Here is an 18,292-nt window from a genome sequence, read left to right as displayed (position 1 = left end):
TGTTCTGTGGCTCTCCTGCTCTACCTCTAGATTTAGGGAGCTGAGAGGAAATAATTTTTTTTTCAAATGCACCAAAGCACCTATGATTCCAACCGTTACTAAGAAAGCCAAAGAACTTCTGGTGGTAACTGGTGCCTGTGCCAGGCCCTGAGCAAGCATGCCAGGCCCAGCACTGCACACCTGGCCAGGACTGTCATTCTTTACTCCACGTCTGCCATGAAGGATAGGAGACCTGAAAACTGTAAACTGCAATGGGAGTGAAAAAATAGGGCCAACAAGGTCTCTGCGGGGCTGACGTGGACACCAAGAGTCTATACTGGGGGGCTGCAGAGAGGCCCAAAGCAGGCTCGCCCCATGGGGGCCTTGCCACCGGCCTGGTGCAGAAACGCACTGGACGCTGCCAGCCACTGTTACTCTGACTCAACATTCTTGTAAGGAACCCTCCCCGCGGTCCTGGGAGGCCTCACCTTAGCCTCAGGTTCTAACCACAGGACCCCCGGGCGCCTGGGTGGCTCAGTCGGTTGAGCGACTGCCTTCGGCTCAGGTCATGATCCTGGAGTCCCGGGACCGAGTCCCGCATCGAGTCCCGCATCGGGCTCTCTGCTCGGCAGGGAGCCTGCTTCTCCCTCTGAGCCTCCCCCCTCTCCTGTGCTCTCTGTCTCAAATAAATAAATAAAATCTCTAACCACAGGACCCCTGGTGAGAATGAGGCTCCCAGGCAGATTACCACACGCTCCTGCAGAGACAACAGCAGCATACAATGTCCCAAATCGACAAGGTGTAACACGAACGCTGCTAAGAAGAACGCGCAGCCGCTCCCTCCTCCGATGTACTCACGTGCACAACAGGAAGGGCAATACCTACTGCGGGGGCTTGTTGCGAAGACTACGTGAGCTAATAGGAGACCGTCCCGTGAGCCGCTCGGGCTGCCGAAACGCAGACGAAGCCGCCGGCTGCAGCGACGGCCAGGAGCTGGGAACGAGTTGGCTCAGGGTCACACTTCGCTCGCGCCGGGAGGGAAACAGCGCGGGCTGGGGCGGGACTCCACAGGACGAGGCGGCTGGGCCCCCCGCGGCTGCGGACAGGCGGCGGCCCCCCCAGAAACCCGCCTGCGGCCCGAAGGGCCTCCCGGCCTGGGCGCGGGCCCTGCCCGCCGCCCGCCCGCGCTCCCCGCCGCCCGCCCGGGGCCAGCGCGGCGCAGGCCTCGCCCCGAGGGGCAGGCCGCAGACAAAGCGCGCGGCGCTCGCGGACGGCCCTCGCGCCGGGGCGCGGTCGGGACCCCGGGGCCGCCGCGGGCCCCGCACGTACCCGGGAACCTTGCGTCCCTCCCGCCGCTCCCGCGCGCTCGCCGCGCCGCCCGAGCGCCAGCCTCGACTAGGCCGCCGCCGCCGCCACCGCCGCGCGCTCCCCGACCCGGAAGTGCACGGAGCCGGCTTCCGGGGCCCTCTCCCTCGCCCCGCCCGTTGGCGGGAACCACTGGGACCAGGGCGGGGAGGAAGAGCCTGAAGTGGCGGAAGGCGCTGCTCGCCGTGGCCGGGGGCTTCGGGACTTCGCAAACACTGCTTAATGCTGGCCCACCGCCCAGGAAGACTAGTGTCTGGAAGACCTTGTGCTGTCTAGGCCCCCGCCAGTAGGCTGTTCCGTGTCAGCCCTCCCCCGCCGCGAATTGGTACAGTCCGAGCCCCGGCCCTCCGACCAGGGCGAATGGAAGCGGCCGTCCGGCACACCTGAGCCCCCGCCCTCAGACCTGGCCCCGCCCATGCCCGTGGGCACGCCCCAACCCTGCTGCCCCGCCCCACGCGGTGGCCCGGCCCTCCTCGGTGTTGGTCACGCCCCGAGCCCCCGGGGCGTTCGTCGCTCGCCTTGTGGCGCTCCGGGGACGAGCAGCTTCGCGCCCCACAGTCGCTCCTGGACCAAACACTGATGGAGTCCTATGTGGGCACGCTCCTCCAGGTGCTGGGCACAGCGGGAGGAGACCCTAGCCCCGCGTCCCATCTGGTTCAGACACCGGAAACCACCAGCGCTGTCGGTCACCACACCGCGTGGTGTGTGAAAACCTGACTCGCGCTATGATGAAGGATAAAGCAGGATAGGGTCCGGGGCTCAGGAGCCTGGGAGGACTGGCCAGTGTTAGGCGGTGAGGATGGACCTGGCAATGACGTGGGGGCCCAGAGGGGCCGCCGTGGGCAGAGCACCGAGAAGCCGCCGCCGGACCTCAGAAAGGAGGCCAAGCAGGGGTGGCTGGGCCCAGTGCGGGAAGTGGCCAGAGGCGCTAGGGGCACGGGAGGATCTCGAGCAGGATGACACGTGCAGGCTCCGCGGGGGAGGGGGGGACGGGGGGGCAAGGTGGGGAAAAGACTAGAGCAGTGAGGGCAGACACAGGGGGATCCCCAGTTCAGGAACCACCATGGGTGCAGCTCAGGTTTGGGAAGCAAGAAACTCCTGGTAGATTCTGAAGACAGGGGATTTGCTGAGGGATGTGTGAAGTAAACAGGAGGGGAACCAGGAGAGGGGTTCTGGAAGCCAGGGAAGGAAGGACCATCAAGCAGGGCCCTGGGTCGAGTGAGGTGGGAGTCACTGTGACCCTGAGAATAGCAGCGTTGGAGGCGGGAGGGCCGTGGGGGAGTTTAAAGAGGGTGGGAGAGTAACCAGCGCACCAACATCTCTTGCAAGTGGCCCTGCTGCAAAAGGAAGGAAGAGTGGAGCCAGCCAAGGGAGGGTTGTCTTTTCTGCTTACTGCCAGAGAGATAACAGCTAGTTTACACACTCTGAAAAGGATTTTGCAGAGAGGGAGAATGGATGGCGCCAGAGATAAGGAAGACTCTGGAGCAATTCCTCTCCATGGGCCAGAGGGGTGGGGTCTGGAGAGGGTTGGCTGGTGCAGCACGGTGTCTCTTGGGTGTCCTCCAGGCCAAGTACTTAAACCTGGGCACTTGGGCTCCCAGTGTATCAATCATGTAACCATGGAACAGCTTCTTGACCTCTCTGTGTGTCCGTGTCCTTGCCCATAAAACGGAGATTGAGGGCTGGGTGGGTGAGTATTGGGATTGCACTTTGGGTGGGGTCCATCATGGTGACTACCCTGCACCAAGCACCTCCCCCTCCCTCTCCTTCTCAGCGTGGAGCTTGGCATGTGCTGGCCCTTCTAGACACACGTGCCTACCTGCTGAAGACCATTGGATAGAAGGATACTACCCAGCAGAGGTTCCCACATGGGGTATAGGGGTACCCTGCTGATGCTCCTATGAAGGAGTTGGACAATCAGCTTATAGCCAACTTGGAGTCTCCTTGGAGAGGGGGCAGCCCTTCCTACCTTCATCTGCCGCTGTTCCTGGGGCTCCTGGAAAATTGACATAATAAACACATGCACCCACATGAGATATAGAAAAATACTTACTCAGCAGGCATCCTTGGGCAGTGCACAACCTAACCAGCCATGTCAACCTGTGCTTAGATGTGAGCTGTGCTCCCAGGGAACTGCCCAGAGCCATTGGTCTGGGCCCAAATTGAACATAGGTGGTACCTCGAGAGCACAGGCACATAATAAACCTCCCACCTACTGATGCCCTCCCACATGCATGTGGTCACCCCCATCAGTACTGTCACCTCCAGTGCACACTGACTAGCCACCCACCTGCCACCTCTCACATGCTAGTTCCAAGCAGGGACACAACATGTGTACCCTGCCCCATGCCCCTCATAGACCTGCACTCTGTATCCCTTGCTGGGTTTGGGGTGTGTGCTAGTGCATGCATCCTGTTCTGCTCCACCCCCACCCAGAGCACAGGCAGGAACATACATGAAATGCACAGTTCTGTACGGGAGGGTGGAGCATGACTGGGAGCTACCTTGGTTCTGTCCCGCACAGGCCAGCCCTTTCCCCTGCCGTCAGGCCTGCACACAAACACAGGGCCAGAGCGGGGGGAGGAGACAGGTACAGCTGACTTAGGAATGCAGGCCTATTAGTGTCCTGGGCCTGCCCTAACCAATGACCACAGACTGGGTAGCTTAAAACAACAGATGGTTCTCTCACAGTCCCAGAAATTACAAATCCGAAATCCAAGGCAGCTGTGCTCCCTGGGAAATCTGTAGGAAATCCTTTCTTGCCTCTTCTGGTTTCTGGTGCTCCAGGCTTCCTTGGCTTGTGGCCACATCACCCCAAACTTTGCCTCTGTCTTTACATGGCCTTCACATGTGTCTGTATCTCTCATCTGTCTCTTATAAGTACACTTGTCATTGGATTTAGGGCCCACCCAGGTAAACCAGGATGATTTTATCTCAAGACCCTTAATTACAGGTGCAGAGACCCTTTTTGCAAGTAAGGTAACATTCACAGGGTCTAGGCGCTAAGATACAGACATCTTTTTGAGGGGACACTATTCAACCCACTATAGAGGGTGATAAGGGGTGCATTTGGAACCAGCAGGACTGGGGGGCACAGCTGGAAGTCATACCAGGCATGGCAAGACAGGAACTCAGTCACCCTGACTTTTGGCTTCTCTCTGTCCCCAAACCCCAGATTTCTTTCCTCCGAACCTCTATCCTGTCCTGAAGGTGTGGGCCTCCTCAGGGATCCTGCAGATTCCTAGGGATTCCTTCCAGACCACATTATCCAGGCTTTGCTTACCCCTCCACCTCTGACTACCAGTAGAACTGAGCCAGCTCCTTGCTCCTCTGTGCTCTTTCCCCACCCATAGGTGGCCACACCCACAACATCCTGCCTTGAATTTCTATCCCCAGGATTCAGGCTCCTGATGTCCCAGGCAACGCCTATGCTTCCCTGGAGCCTCAGCACTTAGCCACTCAGGCAATGGTTTTGAAGGAAGAAATGAAGTGACCGTGATGATGGGAAGGGTGCAGCAGGGTCTGTCCTGGGGTTGCGGCACCTGCTGGGCTCCAGCCTCCGCACACGTGGGATGCAGGGAAGTCACTGGAGGGAGAACCAGGAACAGGTGGTGTAGAGGCCAGGAGGGCCACAGGAGAACCACCAGGGACCAGGGTGGCTGAGGCTGAGGGCTATGGCCCCTGGGCAGTGAAGAGTGGAGGGCTCCTTCGAAGCTCCTTGGAACCAGGTGAGTAGGGTCCCCTAGGGAAGGCCAGGGTCTGAGGCAGATGCGTGAGACTGAGTGAGGTGAGGGAAAGTGGGGAGCTCTGGCTTACTTTGGAGGGGCGCAGAGGGCTTATGAGGACTCCTGTGTCAGGAACAAAAGGGGAGCAAGCATCTCTCTACCTCATTAGGGGTCCGCATGACCCCTGATTCTGCCTCGGGGTCCCCTTTGGCCATGGAGGCGGGGAGGGGAGTGTGAAGGGAAGGGGGCCAGGGCCAAATCTCCCTTGGCTGCCACCTTGGGGCACCACCCAGGAGTCAATAACTCCAGGTCCGAAACAGTCTATTCTCATGTTTTATACTTTTTCAAAGCCCAGACAGGACGGGGCAAACCAGCGATGGCCCTGCGCCCCGCGCCGTGTCCCCTCCGGACTCGGACTCCAAGCCTTCCAAGGCGACGGATCCCACCGGGGGACCACGGATCCCCCGCCCGGCAGCCACAGCACTCCGCGGGGGCGGCGAGCAACGCGGGCCCCACGGGCGTCCCGAGGGTGCGGCCAGGCTACGTGCACCCCAGCCCCGCGCGTTCCCGGGAGCTGCCGACCCGCCGCGAGGGCGGGGGGAGCGCCTCGGGCCGTACCACCGCCCCGGCCGGAGGGGGAGACGCCCTGCACGGCAGCAGCGCGGCGCCCGCAGGCCCCGCCCGGCAGGTGGCGGCCCCGCCCCGAGGCCGACGTGCGGAAAGGAACGCGCCTGCCGCGCCCGCGAGGGGCCGCGCGGCGGTGGGCGTGGCGACCCGCCCCCACCTCGCGCCCACTGGCTGGGGCGCAGCAGGGCGGGCCCGGCCCAGCTGGCCATTGGCTACGAGACCCGCATATTTGCATACGGGCCGGGCGCGGGGCGGTCGGGGGCCGGTCGGGGGCGCCAGGGGCCAGCGGCCGCCGCCGAATTTGGGCTGAGAGCCGGCGACGGCCCCGCGCCGCGGTTGCAGGTGACGCGCGAGGGGTCCCAGACCGGCGGGCGGGGGCTCGGGCCGGGCTGGTGCGGTGGGGCTCGGACGGACAAGTTGGAGGGGAAGGAGGGGTCGGGGGTGGGGGACGGCCCCTCCGTCCACCCGGTGGCCTCCAGGCGCAGGGCAGCCACTGCCCACCGCACACTGCGCTGCTCCGGACCCACTGTGCGTGTGACAGCGGCTGATCTGTCCCTGGGCAGCGCGACCGCCCCGGCCCCTCTGTGACCCTGCTGTGTTGGGCAGGGGACAGCCAGACCAGGTGGGAGGGCGAGCACCAAGGCGGGGAGAGGCGAGGGAGCCCCTGTGGACCGGGTCTGCCTGTCGGCACTCAGCAGGGGGGGTGGGGAGGAAGGGGAAACATCGTGGGGCTTCACAGCCCTCCACAAGAGGGGGCTCAGGTTGGGCCAAATGCGCCCTTGGAGGGAACTTTTCTTTTCCTTGTGTGTCTCAGGTGCCAGGATGTGCAGAGTTGCTGGGATGGTCTTCTGAATGTTTCCAAGCCGAGGGCAGCCCTGGGCAGGCACGGGTGTTGTGGTCAGACCCTTGGCCCTCAGGACCGGAGCCCCTACTACCTGCCTCTTGAGGGCCACCTCTGGAAACTTTCTTAAGGAAGATGGTGACGGATTTGGCTTTTCTGTACATTTCTGCCACTTCAGCAAGGCCACTAAAGGAGTCAGAATGCCAAGGACCCACTTGTGGTGCCCAGCGACATGCCCTCCCAGAGGTGGGGGCACCTGGTAGAGCCCCCAGCCTGTCTGCAGGGCCTGTTCCTCTGCTGGGGGTTTTCAATCCACTCTGAAAATCTGCTGGTCCGGGAGCACACCCCTAGCAGCCTCTAGGCATGCAGGGGCCAGGATGCCTGCAACAGGCCCTCTCCCAGACAGTGGGGGTTGATGGCTGGAGCTGGGTCTGCAGTTGTCAGCACAGCGTGAGGGAGGGGCAACCTTAGCTGAGGCCTTGCATGCACTTGGACTCACGTTTGGAGGGAGCCTGTCCTAAAGGTCACTGGTGTACTGAGGGTCACACCCAGTAGGCTTGGCCGGGCAGGTTCTGCAGGAGACAGCGAAGTTGTGGGTGGCCTTAGGGTTGAGAACCAGTGGAGCTGACTGGCTGCCACAGGGCGATGACTTGCTGTGGGTGACCCCCAGTGTTCTCAGCCAACCCACAAGAGTACCTTTGCACTGGGGGGTGAGCAGAACTCTGAGGTCAGGAGGAGCTCCAGTGCTATCCCCCAATGCAGCCTGGCCCTACAGACAGTGATGAAGGCTGCCTCTGCAGTTACATCAAGCCGGGTCCTGTCTCATCCTGCATGGGCAACTGGCCTGACCTGGCTTGGTCCTGCTCTGCCATGGCGTGGATGTGTGTGTATGTTGGTGGGGGGGAGCTGGGTCTCTCCTTAGGTCAGCATAGCCCACATCATTGTTTTCAAAGTGCAGCTTAAAGCTCCAAAGTAAACTTTTCAGCAATTCCAACGCTTCCTTACTGATTTGAAGCACCTGTGGCCACTTTGGGGATGTGGGATTTTGTCCACCTGGAACAGCCACAGAGGAGGAAGGTTCTGCCCCTTTCCCCACCCTAGAGCACAGCGGCTACCTGAGGACCCAGGTCCCAGGAAAAGAGGGCTCATCAGCTTTCTCAGCCAGTAGCAGACCAGGAACAGGTCCCTGGCGAGGTCTCAGAAGGAACAGGTGTTCCCTGAAAACAAACACAGGAGACCAGAGGTGTGTGAGCTGTGCTAGCATCGGAACTGATTCCCTTTGGGGGTGGGAAAGCACATGACACCGGGAGGCCGTGGGCTAGTCCCCAGCTAGCACCTGGCTTTGCCCTGTGCTGGCCAATGTGCTCAGCTTGGGAGATGACCCGTGCTGGGGCTCGGGGCAGGTGCCCAGAGGTACATCCAACCCACCTGAGCACAGGTGAGGGCTGTGGGTGGGGAGAGCAGGCCCCTTGGACCTGGTGGTGACTGCCTGTAGCTCCAGCCCTCCCATCCAGGGCACAACACAATCAGCATTTGCATTCCAGGCTATACCCATGTGACCCTGCACTTGGCCCTGTCTGGAATGGGCTGCTGTGAGGTAGACGGTGGGCTCGGGTGGGAGTGTAGGTAGGAGCCGGGTAGGGCTGGGGGCTTTGGAGTCAGGAGCCTGGGCCAGAAGTGCCCTGCTGCTGCCTGGCCTGTCCAGTCGTCGCTCCCAGTCCTGTTCCATCTTGGGCAGGAAGTATCCAGTCCTGGTTGCCCCCCCCTCCCCCACAAGATGCTCTTGATGGTGTTGCCTCTTGGTGGCTTCCTTGCTCCTTGTACTCAGGACTTCATGTCCCCTATGGTTGGCCTCAAAAGAAGTGGGGAACACCAGGCCCAGCTCAGGGGCCACTCCAGAAGGCTGAGTCCATCCCAAAGTTGCTGACCCCCAAACTCAGCACAAAGACCCCTATCATCTAGGATGCCTCCATTTCCTGTTCCCTAATATCCATGGTTGCACCGAGCCCCTGGGTTCTGACCATCACAAAGAGCTCCAACCCCAGCCACAGTGCTCACAGGTGGGACCTGCAGCCCACCCAGGACCAGGACCGTGATTTGGACATCACTCTGCCCTAATTTTGAGGCTGCAGGCACACAGCAGAGCCTTCACACCCACCTGGGAAGCAGAGGGGGCCTGTTGGGGGGCTGGGCAGCCACACCCTCATGGGGCCTACACAGCTCTTCTGGGCGAAGCTCCTTGGTCCTGGCCGACCAGGAGTCTGGGGACCTGCCCCCACAAGCTCTCAGTAAACCTGATAGGCAGGTCTGGCATGTCCAGGAGCCATCCCAATGGGGTGGCAGTTCCTGCTACTGGTGAGGAGTAGGCCAGAGGAGGGCACCCAGACCAGGGCTGAGGCTGCTGTTAAGGCCCCATACTGTCCAACTCTCAACCTAGGCTTGGGCTGCCAAGGAGAGCCCCTGGGTGCAGCAGCTGGAAATGTGAGGCCCTACAAGCCCCAGCTTTGGGCCCAACTGACCACTGGTCCCTGGGAGACACCCCCCCTCCTCAAGAGCCCTGGTTGTGGCCAGCCCCGGGTAGCTTGGGGTACTCCCCAGTGACTCTGGCTGGTCTCAAGTTTTAGGTCCCACAGACCCTGTCCAGTACAGCCTCAGGACACACTCAAGCCATTCTGGGCAGTTTATTGAGGTTTTAGGGTTGGGGTAGGGGAGGCGGCACGCCGTGTGTGCATGCAGGCTCAAGGAAGGATACTTCCCACATGCAAGCACACACCCACAGGCCGAGCAGTGTCCACACATCTCCCAACCCCAATAAGGAGCCATGGCCTTTGGGGCGCAGCGAATTCTGAGCTGGTCCCGCCCCCTGCTTCTCCAGGGGGCTTGGCAGACTTGGCAAGGACTAGGGCAAGTGTCCTCAGCCTCCCCCTGCCCCCCACAGTGGAAACCCCGGGGCTCTGAGGTGTTCTGTCTCAGACCCAGGGCACCAGGGCTTCCCACTGTATGGGGGAATGAATCCTCTGCGACCGCCAATCTCCTGTTGTCCGGGTCGGGCTGGCCTTGGCTGCCCTCGCTCATGTCATTGGAGCCCAGGGCTGGGCTGGCAGTGGATGTCCATTCTAGGGCAAGAGCTGCTACCTCCAGGAGTTCTGCCTCATTGGGGCAACTGTGGGGAGGGCACAGGCTGAGGGGACTGAGGAGGCCCCAGGAAGACCCTGTCCCACCGAAAGTGGGGAAAACACGACATACTCTCTGGACTCAGGCCGGACACTAGAGCAGGATTCTGAGGGGTCCTTGTGAGGGGCTCTTCTCTGGCTGGAGGCAGAAGATCCTATGGGGAGAGTAGGTCAGCTTGGAGCTGGGCCAGGCCTCCCACCCACCTGGCCTCCCTCCAGAACCACTCTGACCTGTGTGCTGAGGGGGCCCCTGTCTGGCCGGGGGGGTGGTGGCAGTGCAGCCCCCGTCTGCTGGATGAACTGCTGCAGGTTACACTGACGGAGCTCCCGGTTCAGCTCCTCAAGTTCCTGGGCTTGGGCCTGGGGCACAGGGAGCCCTCAGGGGACACAGCCATAGGGCTCCATGGCCTCATGCTCTCCCTAGTCTGACCCTGAGACCAACCCCCAAATCTGCTCACATTGGGGACATCAGCAGGGGCTCAGGGGCCTGTGGGCTTACCTGCAGGGCGTGCTCGGCGGCCTCCAGGGCCCTGCTCACCAGGGCCAGGCTGCCTTGTACCTGTGCGCTCTGCCGTTCCTGGGCAGCCAGGTCCTGGCGCAGGCGTTCAGTTGCAGATGCTGTGGGTGAGGGGGGCCCAGGGGCCTCAGAGGCCAGATGTAGTTCAGCCTCCAGGGCACGGGCCTGGGCATCCAGGGCCTGCAGCCGGGCAGCATGCTCAGCAGTGGCTGCGCTCAGGGCCTGCAGGCGCGCCTGCCCCTCACGCTCCCGTGCTTGCTCCCGCCGCAGCTCCTGCTCCCAGAAGGCCTCTTGACCCAGCTCCACTGCGTTCCTCCGCACCCTTCGCTCCAGGCTCTGCAGGTCTGCACAGGAGCCTGGGATTGGTGCTACTGGGGCCACAGGCTCAGGCAGCGCAGGGCTGGGGGCCAGCCCAGGGCACCCCAGGCTGAAGGTCAGTGCTTGGCGCTGCTCGTGGCCCAGGGCTGGCCGTGGCTTTGGGGGGAGGCTGGCTCGGACTGGGCAGCGCTCAGGAGGTGGGCAACTGTCTGAGGAAGGCCTCCCAGCAAGGCTGGGCCCTGTCCGCCTCAGGACAAACTGGACATCACTGGCAAACTGTCCACAGGTAGCCTGGGCACCCACTGGACACTCCTGGGGCAGCAGCTGCCGTTCCTTTTCCCTGAGACGCTGCACGAGCACAAAGCGGCCCGTCTGGCCTGGGGTAGGAGGAGACAGGTCAGCCTATGCACCCCCCCCAACACCCTCCATCCACCTGGCTTGAGAAGTTAGGGAAGGGCAAGAGGGATCATCAGCCAGCCCCACCCTCGATGGGGGAAGGGGCCCGAGGGCCAGGCCCCACCTCAGGTGCACCTGTTGGGCCATCTTGCCTGAAAGGACTCACCTATTGCTTGGGCTAGTGCTATGACCACTTCCTGACAGGTGGTTTGCTCCGAGACCCCACAGACCACGCGCTGTATGCCATCCACCCACACCTTCAGCTCCATCGCTGCTAGCCCGGAGAGCATCCCTGTCCTGCAGGGAGGACAAAGGCCACAGGGTCAGGCCCTGCCTGGCCCCACCACCGCCTGGCTCCTCTCACCTCCAGAAGTGGTTCAGGGCTACTGCCCCCTCCCCATGCCAGTCCTGCTCTCCTATGCCTAGCCCCACACGTAGGCCATACGGTGTTGGGGTGGAGGTAGTCAAGACCAGCCCCCCCAATGGGTAATCATTGTGCCCTCCAGAAGCACTTTGAAGCTCCCCGACTTCCCAGCTTCTTGCCCCGCCCCACTCCCGGAACAAGGCGAATCATTAACCAGATCCAGAACTTCCTGCCTCCCCAGTCACCTGGCTCGAAAGGCACTGCCCCTCCCACGGGACGCCGGCCTCAGGCACCCAAAGGCGCCCTCATGAAAACACGGCTTCCCGCTACCATGGGAACGCCCCCTCGCCGCGACTCAGACCTCGGCCCTCCGGAGCCACGGAACTGCGCCTGGGCGACCCTCGCCGGCGCGGGCAGCCCCCTTCTCTCTCCCGCCAGCCGCTGCGCTCGCCCCCCAGGCCGCCGTCGCTGCTGCGGAGCCGCTGCAGGTGCGACGCGGCCCCACGGCGGCCCAGCCCGCGCCCCTCCATCGGAGTTTCTGCCCGAGGCAGCGCCCCGCACGCAGGAGGACCTGGGGCCCTGCGCGGCTCACCTGGGCGCTCGCTGGCCTCCGGGACGCAGACTCGAACCGGCTGCTTCCCGGCGCCGGGCGCCGCCGCAACCTGCCGCCTCCAGCGCAGCGGGCGAGCCCCGGCTCGCCACTCCATTGGCCCGCAGCCCGAGCGCCCCGCCCCGCGCCTCCCTACTGGCTCCCAGGGTCGCCCTGCCCGCCCTCCCCGCCTTGAACCAATGTCCATTGGCTGCCCCTCCTTGCCCCGCCCCTCCCATTGGCTCCCCGCCCGCCCCGCCCTCGGCGGCGCCCAGGTGTGGGCGGAGCTCGGCGGCGCGGAGGGGCGGGCCGAGCCTCGTCCACGCACGCCTGAAGACCGCGAACTACGCGGAAGCGCGTCCCCGGCCGGCTGGCGGCGCGTGGGACAGGTGTCTGGCTCCGGTCCCGGGCGGACTTCCTCAGAAGCCTCCCAGTCCGATAAGTCTCTTGCCTAGGGTGAGGGCACAGGCCTAGGACCCGGTAGCCTCTGCATCCAGAGGGGCAGATGCGGCGCCCCAAGGCCAGGGTCCCACCGACCCGGCTCCCTCAGGGCCGGTCGTCAGGACGCACAGGGGTCGGGAGCTGGGAGCCCCCGCGGGAGAGCGATGGTGCTCTCTGGCTGCAGCCAGGCTGACAGTCCTGGTGGGGAGAAGGCTGCCCTGAAGTTGCTGGGGACAAAGCAAGACAATGACCCTGGGCTCTTTTCCCCCACCCCTCCCTGCCCCCAGTGGGGCCCAGTGCCTCCTCGAGTTGTGGACACACGCGGGCACCCTGTGCCTGGCAGAACCAGAGCCAGCTCAGCAGCCAGGGTCCCTCACAGCCTCTGCTGTCTGTGGACCAGGCTTTCAGAGCCTGCTCTGCCTCCTCACAACAAGCCATGGGGGGGGTCCTCCTGCCTGCCTGTATCCTCCCCAGCACAGGAAGTCCTACAAAAAGGCAGAGTTGAGAGTCTTAATGAATGAAAGTGAGGTGGGGGGGTGAAGGCTGGAGGGCATTGGTCTGTGTGTCAGGTCTGGTGCCTCATTTTTGTTCTGGGGCAGAGAGAACTGTTATCATAGTTATGAGAGGGTCCCCAGGGCTCCCCAAGGTGGTGGAGATGAACTGGAGAAAGAGAGGCTTCTAACTTGTGGGTTAGGTAGGTGGGCATCAGCCTCTGAGTGCCAAGATGCTGTGGGAAGCACTCAGGAGGGGCTCACTGCTGGATAGAGTCCAGTAAGCCCCCATACGCAGGGCAGCAATGCCTCCAATACCTGCCGGCTGCCATAGTTAAGCTGGGGAGGGACCGTGGGAGCCTCCTCAAGGTTGGTTGGGGGCGGCAGACTGCGTGTGTGACCATGGCAGGCCCTGCTGGTCACTCTATGGTCCCCCGGGCCTGCTAAGGCCAGCTGGGCAACAACCCAGCCTTTCAGAGTTTCTCCTTCAGGCTGGGTCGGGGTGGGCCCAAGGCTCACTCAGGGCCCTGGTCTGGGGTTTCCCTGGAAGCTCCTGGTAACAAACAGCCCCTCCCCTTCTGAGTACTGGTATCCATGGCAACACTCTAGCGCCTTTCTTTCCCTAGGCGTGCTTGGATTTCAGGCCTCAGGTGAGTGTTGGGGGTAAGGCCCTGGGTCTGGGGGCATCACAGGCAAAGGACCAGTCCCTCTGAGGACCCTTGCTTTAGGTTGAGGGACAGGACCTCAGGTCCTAGAAGGCAAGGGTGACAGGGGGACGACAACAGGAAATGTGCAAACACTCAGGTGACATGTTGCTTGTGGGGGGTGACCTGCTGCCTTGTCCTGGTCAGAAACACACAGATGTGAGCACACATGTGACCAGCAGTCTAGTGTCCTGTGGGGGGTGTGCGCACACACGCGTGTACACACACACAGACCTCTTTGGAGTGGTACTGTCTAGGGCTGTCAGGCATAGGCAGACGCTCATGGCCACAGGGGCATCCATACGTAGGACACAAGAATGACAGCCACACCGTCCCTCTCAGCTCCCCCAGGAACATCAAGAATGGCCCCTGAGTCTTGCCAAGAGGCTGAAGAAGCTGAGAAAGAGGCTTCCTTATCCCTGGTGGACCAAGAGCCAGTCAATGGCCACCTGGAGCCTCCAGCTGGCACACCCCAAGAACCAGTGGCTACCACATGCCCACAGGACACCAAGCCCAGCTCTCCACGGGTGGTCTTCTCTGTCAACCTGCAGGAAGGAAGGGAGGGAGGGGTGGTCAGCCACTTGGGCCTGGTCAGCCAGAGGGCAGGGTCTGATCGCTGGCATTGCAGGTTGGCCCCTGAGTCCCTGGACCCTCGAACCCTGCGGCTGCTGTGGGGTCAACGGGAACTAGAGATCCAGGCCCTGCGGTGGGCCATCCAGAACCACCAGGATGCCCGGCATTGCCACGTCCTGCACGAGGTGGCTGGACTTCCATCTGAGAGGTGAGCAGCCAAGCACTAGTCCCCCAGCCCAACCCAGCCTCTGTTCTGGCCCAAACTCCTGGTTTTTGTCTGACCCCATCCCCAACCACTGGTCCTGACCGACACTCCAACTTGATTCTTACTCTGACCTTTGCCTCTAGCCCTAAGCCTTACCTGGATCCTGACCCTCTACCCTAACCCTGAAAAAGTGAATATATTGTGAACGTGCCCAGATCCTAACTCTGAACACATTTTTAGTCACTGAACCTAGACCCCACCTACAACCCAGACTTCTCAGAGCCAGACCTGGCCTAGCCCCCTGGAACTCTGTGCCCTTGGGCCCCCAGTGTCAGTGAAGAGGGGCCCCTCCTTCTCCCTTCCTTGGCTACTGACCTCGAGTTGGGGGCTGCTGAGATTGCCCCTTCCCCCAGGAGCGCATGCAATCAGGAAAAGTTCCTGCAGAACCAGGTCCAAAAGCTGACTCTGGAGTTGAAAGAACAGAAGAAACAGGCCCAGCTGGTGAGGGGCAGGTGGGATCAGGGAGTTGGGCAGGGGACCCAAGCTGGGGTGAGGATCAGGGGCCAGGTAGGGGTTGGCCTTGGGGGTCGGCACCTGGAGAAGACCCTGCCCACCTATGCACCCTCCTGGAGCAGGAGAAGTCCCAGCTGGAGGAACGTTTGCTGCAGACCATGACCACGATGCAGCAGCTGGAGGCTGAGCTGCAGGCCTTCCAGAAGTCCTGCCTCCTGCAGCTGGCCCGCTCCTCCTGGGTGGGTCGCATACTACGATCTTCCACTGGCAGTGTGGAGGTAAGCCCCACTCGGCCCACCCTCCTGCCTCCCGTGTCCCCCTCCCCAACCCTCCTTGGACATCCCCTGGGTAGCCAGTGTCTCTCCTTCGGGTGCTTTTGCTGGGGGGAGGGGGGCTGGCCTGCCTGGGAAACCTGTCTCCCCTCAGGACCACGGGGCAGGGAGGAACCCCCTGGTTCCGCCAAGTGGACGCACAGCAAGTGTGTCTCTCAGGTGCTGGTGAGGTCAAAGGAGAGAGGCTCTTTCCCCAGCCCCTGCCCACTGGCCTCCACTCCCCCTGTGCAGGTGGTAACTGCAGAAACCCTGATGGACTTCAGTGACCTCTCTGAGAGTGAACAGGGCCCCTCCACCGGGGAGGTAAGCAAGGCCCCCATGTGCTTTCACAGCCGGCAGCCCTGCAGGATGGGAGGGCCACATGCCTGTTGCTTCCTGACCAGGGTTTCCGGCTGGAGAACGTGGACTGGAACAGCATTGCCCAGCGGTATCCCAACCTCTTCATCAACATCGAGTCCAGCTCAGACCAAAAGTAACTTTGCTGGTCAGGCAATCCTCCAGGGGTGCAGGGCAGGGGGGAGAGCGTGCCTTGGCATATGTGGGCCAGAGTCCAAGTTCTACCTTTAGTGTGTCTGGACAAGTAACTCACACCTTCGAAGGTCAGTTCTCTCATATGTAGGATGAGGTTCACAGTGAAGGAAAAGGGCTCTGGAGCCCTCATGGTCCTTCCAGGAGCCTTTTCCCTAGGCCGGGTCCCGGGGTGCCCCATCCATCTTGAGGAGGCTAGATGGGCACAAGGCTAGAGTCTAGAAGCCAAAGCCAGCAGCTGCGAGCAGATCAGCACTGTGGCCCACAGGCATCCACGACCCCTGCCACCCCCGCGGTCCCCACCGTTGGACGAGTGGGGCTCGGAGCTGCACAGACAGCGCATGGAACAGCGTCTCAAGAGTGTCGAGTGGAGTTCCCTGCCCTTCGTGGGCACTAGCAGCTCGGGGGGCGCGGACTCCGACTCCAGCAGTGGCCAGCTGGCTGAGCATTATCGCATGCAGAAGGTGACAGGACACCCACCCGGCACGCCAGGCTGCCATTCTTCTGAGCTGACAGAGGCACGCTCGAGGAGCCTCAGCAGGGAAATGCAGACACAGCCTGAAGGTGGAGTGGAGCGGGCCTCCCCAGTTACCACCCCCCCCAACAGGGTTATGATCTCTGCCCAAAGCCCTAAACACCGTGTCCCCCAACAGCTTGGTCTTCACAACTGCCCAGAGCAAGGCCACTCCTAGGGATTAGGGTGGTCTTGGATGATAAGTGCTGCTGTCTCGGCACTCTGGCTCCAAGACCCCCCTGCCCCCCCAGGCCCATACTTGGAGTTACATCTCTGCTTCCCTCAGCCTCCAGGGTCCAGCCCTCCTGCTCTGGATCTGACCCCGGGAGCTGTTCCTCTCCCAAGTGCACCCTCAGGGTGCTGCAGGTCGGTCTGGCCTCCCATGAGATGTCCACAGTGGATGCTCCATATGGAGGTACCCCTTCCAACAGGTCCCCTTTCCCTGGATCTCCAGAAAGCCCACCGGGACCAGCCTGGCAAGACTGTCCTGATGAGGGAGTCCTGTGCAGATCCAGAGCACCCACATTCTGCATGCCATTGGAGGTGAGGGGGTGACCCGGTGGGTCACAGCAGGAGTGGGTCTCGGCCAGGGCGCAGTGGAGGGGTGCCCACGCCTCTCTGCACAGTGCCCCTACTCTCCCTGCTCCTCACCCCAGCCCAACGGGTTCCTGCCTGAAGATCGTGGCTGTTAACGGTCGGGAGAGGTTTGTGCGCGTCCTCAACCAGTCGCTGGAGGAGACTGCGGACCTGGGTGGCCTGAGGCTGCAGCAGCACCTGCATGACTTCCCCGTGTGCACGTACCGCTTCCCGCCGGGCACGCGGCTGGCGCCGCGGCACCACGTCACGGTGCGCCCCGCTCCCCGCGAGCCCCCGTGGCCCCGGCTCAGGCCCCCACCACTCCTCACCCACCACCCCATGATGCCCACCAGGTTTGGGGTGAGGGGCCCCGCAGCACCAAGAAGCAGCTGCCCTCTTCCTTGGGCCAGGAGCCCGTGCACTTCCGCTCCAGCCGGGGATGTGTGACTCTCCTCCTGAACCCCAAGGGCAAGGTCAGTGTGCACCCCAGCCGGAGGTGGGGTGGGGGTTGAGCCCCACGGGACGGGGGTGACCGCTGTGCCCCTCCCGGCCGGCCCCGCAGGTCCTGAGCGAGCATAAGGCCCCCCACTGCGTGTCCCCCATCTCGAGGATCTTCGCTGACAACACCGATTTGTCCATAGACCGCTTCCCGCTCTCAGAGCCCGGGCGTGGGGCTGACACCTGCGAGCAGAAGCCTGGGCCTCAACACTCCCACGCCGGCAGGGTGCGGGAAGCCCGGGCCAGACGTCGGAGGCCCGGGTGGGCACCGCGGGTCCCTTGGTCCCAGGCCCCACCCTTGCAAAAACCGTCTCCCCAGACTCCCTGTTAAGGACCATTCCCCTACCTCAGGTCCAGTCCCCTCTGGGGCCGCTCCCCAAGCCGGTCCCTGACCAGGGCCACCACCCACCTCCCCAGGTCCCGTCCTCTCCAGGCTCGCCCCCTAGTAATTCAAGACCACTCCCAGGCCCCCCGCCTCCCCAGCCCCTTCCTCTCCAGGACTGCCCTTCCCGCGGGCGGGCTCCGGATCTCACGACCCCCTCGCCCCACCAGGACACGGGTCCTCTTTCCCCGGCTGAGCACCAGCAAGATCTTCCGCCCACGGGAGGTGCCAGCGCAGTCCGAGGCCGCAGAGACCCTCGCGCCGGAGCTCCTGCCCTCCATCCCCGGTGAGCACGCAGTGATGCAGAGGGAAGGAGGACGGGCAACTCGCCAGGGAGGTGGGAGGCCCGCCTGACCGATCGCGTCATTGTTCCCCGCAGAGGCTGGGCTGTGCCTCGAGGACTGCCAAGCTAGGAAGGAGCACAGGGTCCGGGTGAGTGTGCGCGCGCGGGCTGTCCCGCGCCCCTTCGCGGCCCTGCCCCCTCCGTGCAGCCCTCCCCCGCCCCCCCCAGCCTCGCGCGCCTCTCAGGCTCCGCGCCCCTTCCCCTTCCCGGCCCGCCCCCAGCCCCGCGCCTCTCAGGCTCCGCGCCCCTTCCCCTTCCCGGCCCTGCCCCTCTGTGCAGCCCTCCCCCGCCCCCCCCC

At 63.0% G+C, this 18,292-nt stretch overlaps 3 protein-coding genes and 1 long non-coding RNA gene across 11 annotated transcripts in view; 2 read left to right on the top strand and 2 right to left on the bottom strand.

Moving 5' to 3' along the window:
* PHRF1 (PHD and ring finger domains 1) overlaps positions 1-1,442 on the bottom strand; it is a 28,455-nt gene extending 27,013 nt beyond the window's left edge. For 4 of the 6 annotated variants that reach the window (XM_081797476.1, XM_081797480.1, XM_081797479.1 and 1 more), the window contains exons 1-2: positions 1,309-1,442; positions 865-972 (exon numbers count right to left, since the gene is read on the bottom strand). The gene's annotated coding sequence lies outside the window, so the exon portion shown is untranslated. Of the gene's footprint in view, positions 1-837; positions 973-1,308 lie in introns of all 6 variants that reach the window. The other 2 variants (XM_081797477.1, XM_081797478.1) reach the window with 2 other exon arrangements.
* A 3,642-nt stretch (positions 1,443-5,084) lies between these two features.
* Positions 5,085-7,531, top strand: LOC145716086 (uncharacterized). Its single transcript, XR_014138417.1, has 2 exons — positions 5,085-6,038; positions 6,511-7,531. It is a non-coding gene; the product is annotated as an uncharacterized LOC145716086 (long non-coding RNA).
* A 1,671-nt stretch (positions 7,532-9,202) lies between these two features.
* On the bottom strand, positions 9,203-13,832 carry RASSF7 (Ras association domain family member 7). Of its 3 annotated transcripts, none has more exons than XM_081797491.1 (6): positions 13,686-13,832; positions 11,108-11,238; positions 10,210-10,922; positions 9,942-10,070; positions 9,784-9,865; positions 9,203-9,700 (listed from the first exon to the last, which is right to left on the bottom strand). In XM_081797491.1, the coding sequence occupies exons 2-6, from the start codon at positions 11,229-11,231 to the stop codon at positions 9,669-9,671; spliced, it is 1,080 nt and encodes a 359-aa protein (XP_081653617.1). In that variant the 5' UTR covers positions 11,232-11,238; positions 13,686-13,832; the 3' UTR covers positions 9,203-9,668. The 3 variants fall into 3 exon arrangements, with proteins under 3 accessions (XP_081653617.1, XP_006741843.1, XP_081653618.1); XM_006741780.3 differs by lacking the exon at positions 13,686-13,832 and adding an exon at positions 11,898-12,011; XM_081797492.1 differs by lacking the exon at positions 13,686-13,832 and adding an exon at positions 11,667-11,723.
* Positions 13,833-13,847: 15 nt separating this feature from the next.
* The window catches only part of LMNTD2 (lamin tail domain containing 2), a 25,278-nt gene continuing 20,833 nt past the window's right edge, over positions 13,848-18,292 (top strand). Inside the window, exons 1-13 of the mRNA XM_081797484.1 lie at positions 13,848-14,311; positions 14,722-14,809; positions 14,941-15,099; positions 15,385-15,456; positions 15,537-15,625; positions 15,950-16,245; positions 16,482-16,561; positions 16,650-16,738; positions 16,852-17,041; positions 17,125-17,244; positions 17,334-17,495; positions 17,822-17,937; positions 18,031-18,083. Coding sequence (XP_081653610.1) covers positions 13,848-14,311; positions 14,722-14,809; positions 14,941-15,099; positions 15,385-15,456; positions 15,537-15,625; positions 15,950-16,245; positions 16,482-16,561; positions 16,650-16,738; positions 16,852-17,041; positions 17,125-17,244; positions 17,334-17,495; positions 17,822-17,937; positions 18,031-18,064 — 1,959 coding nt within the window. The 3' untranslated portion in view covers positions 18,065-18,083. The remainder of the gene's footprint in view (positions 14,312-14,721; positions 14,810-14,940; positions 15,100-15,384; positions 15,457-15,536; positions 15,626-15,949; positions 16,246-16,481; positions 16,562-16,649; positions 16,739-16,851; positions 17,042-17,124; positions 17,245-17,333; positions 17,496-17,821; positions 17,938-18,030; positions 18,084-18,292) is intronic.

This window comes from Leptonychotes weddellii, chromosome 11 (assembly GCF_054177405.1).
Source record: "Leptonychotes weddellii isolate Sample4059 chromosome 11, ASM5417740v2, whole genome shotgun sequence".
In the NCBI taxonomy this organism is placed as follows: Eukaryota; Metazoa; Chordata; class Mammalia; order Carnivora; family Phocidae; genus Leptonychotes; species Leptonychotes weddellii.
The sequence above is the reverse complement of the archived record's forward strand: the minus strand, read 5'-3'. Positions and strand labels throughout refer to the sequence as shown.

Excerpts from the sequence above, each read along its gene's own strand:
- RASSF7 (XM_081797491.1), bottom strand. The coding sequence starts at position 11,231 with ATGCTCTCCGGGCTAGCAGCGATGGAGCTGAAGGTGTGGGTGGATGGC. Across the intron at positions 9,866-9,941 it reads GGGGCCCCCTCAGCACACAG|GATCTTCTGCCTCCAGCCAG; the intron begins GTCAGAGTGGTT and ends CTCTCCCCATAG. Across the intron at positions 9,701-9,783 it reads GTCCGGCCTGAGTCCAGAGA|TTGCCCCAATGAGGCAGAAC; the intron begins GTATGTCGTGTT and ends CCCTCCCCACAG.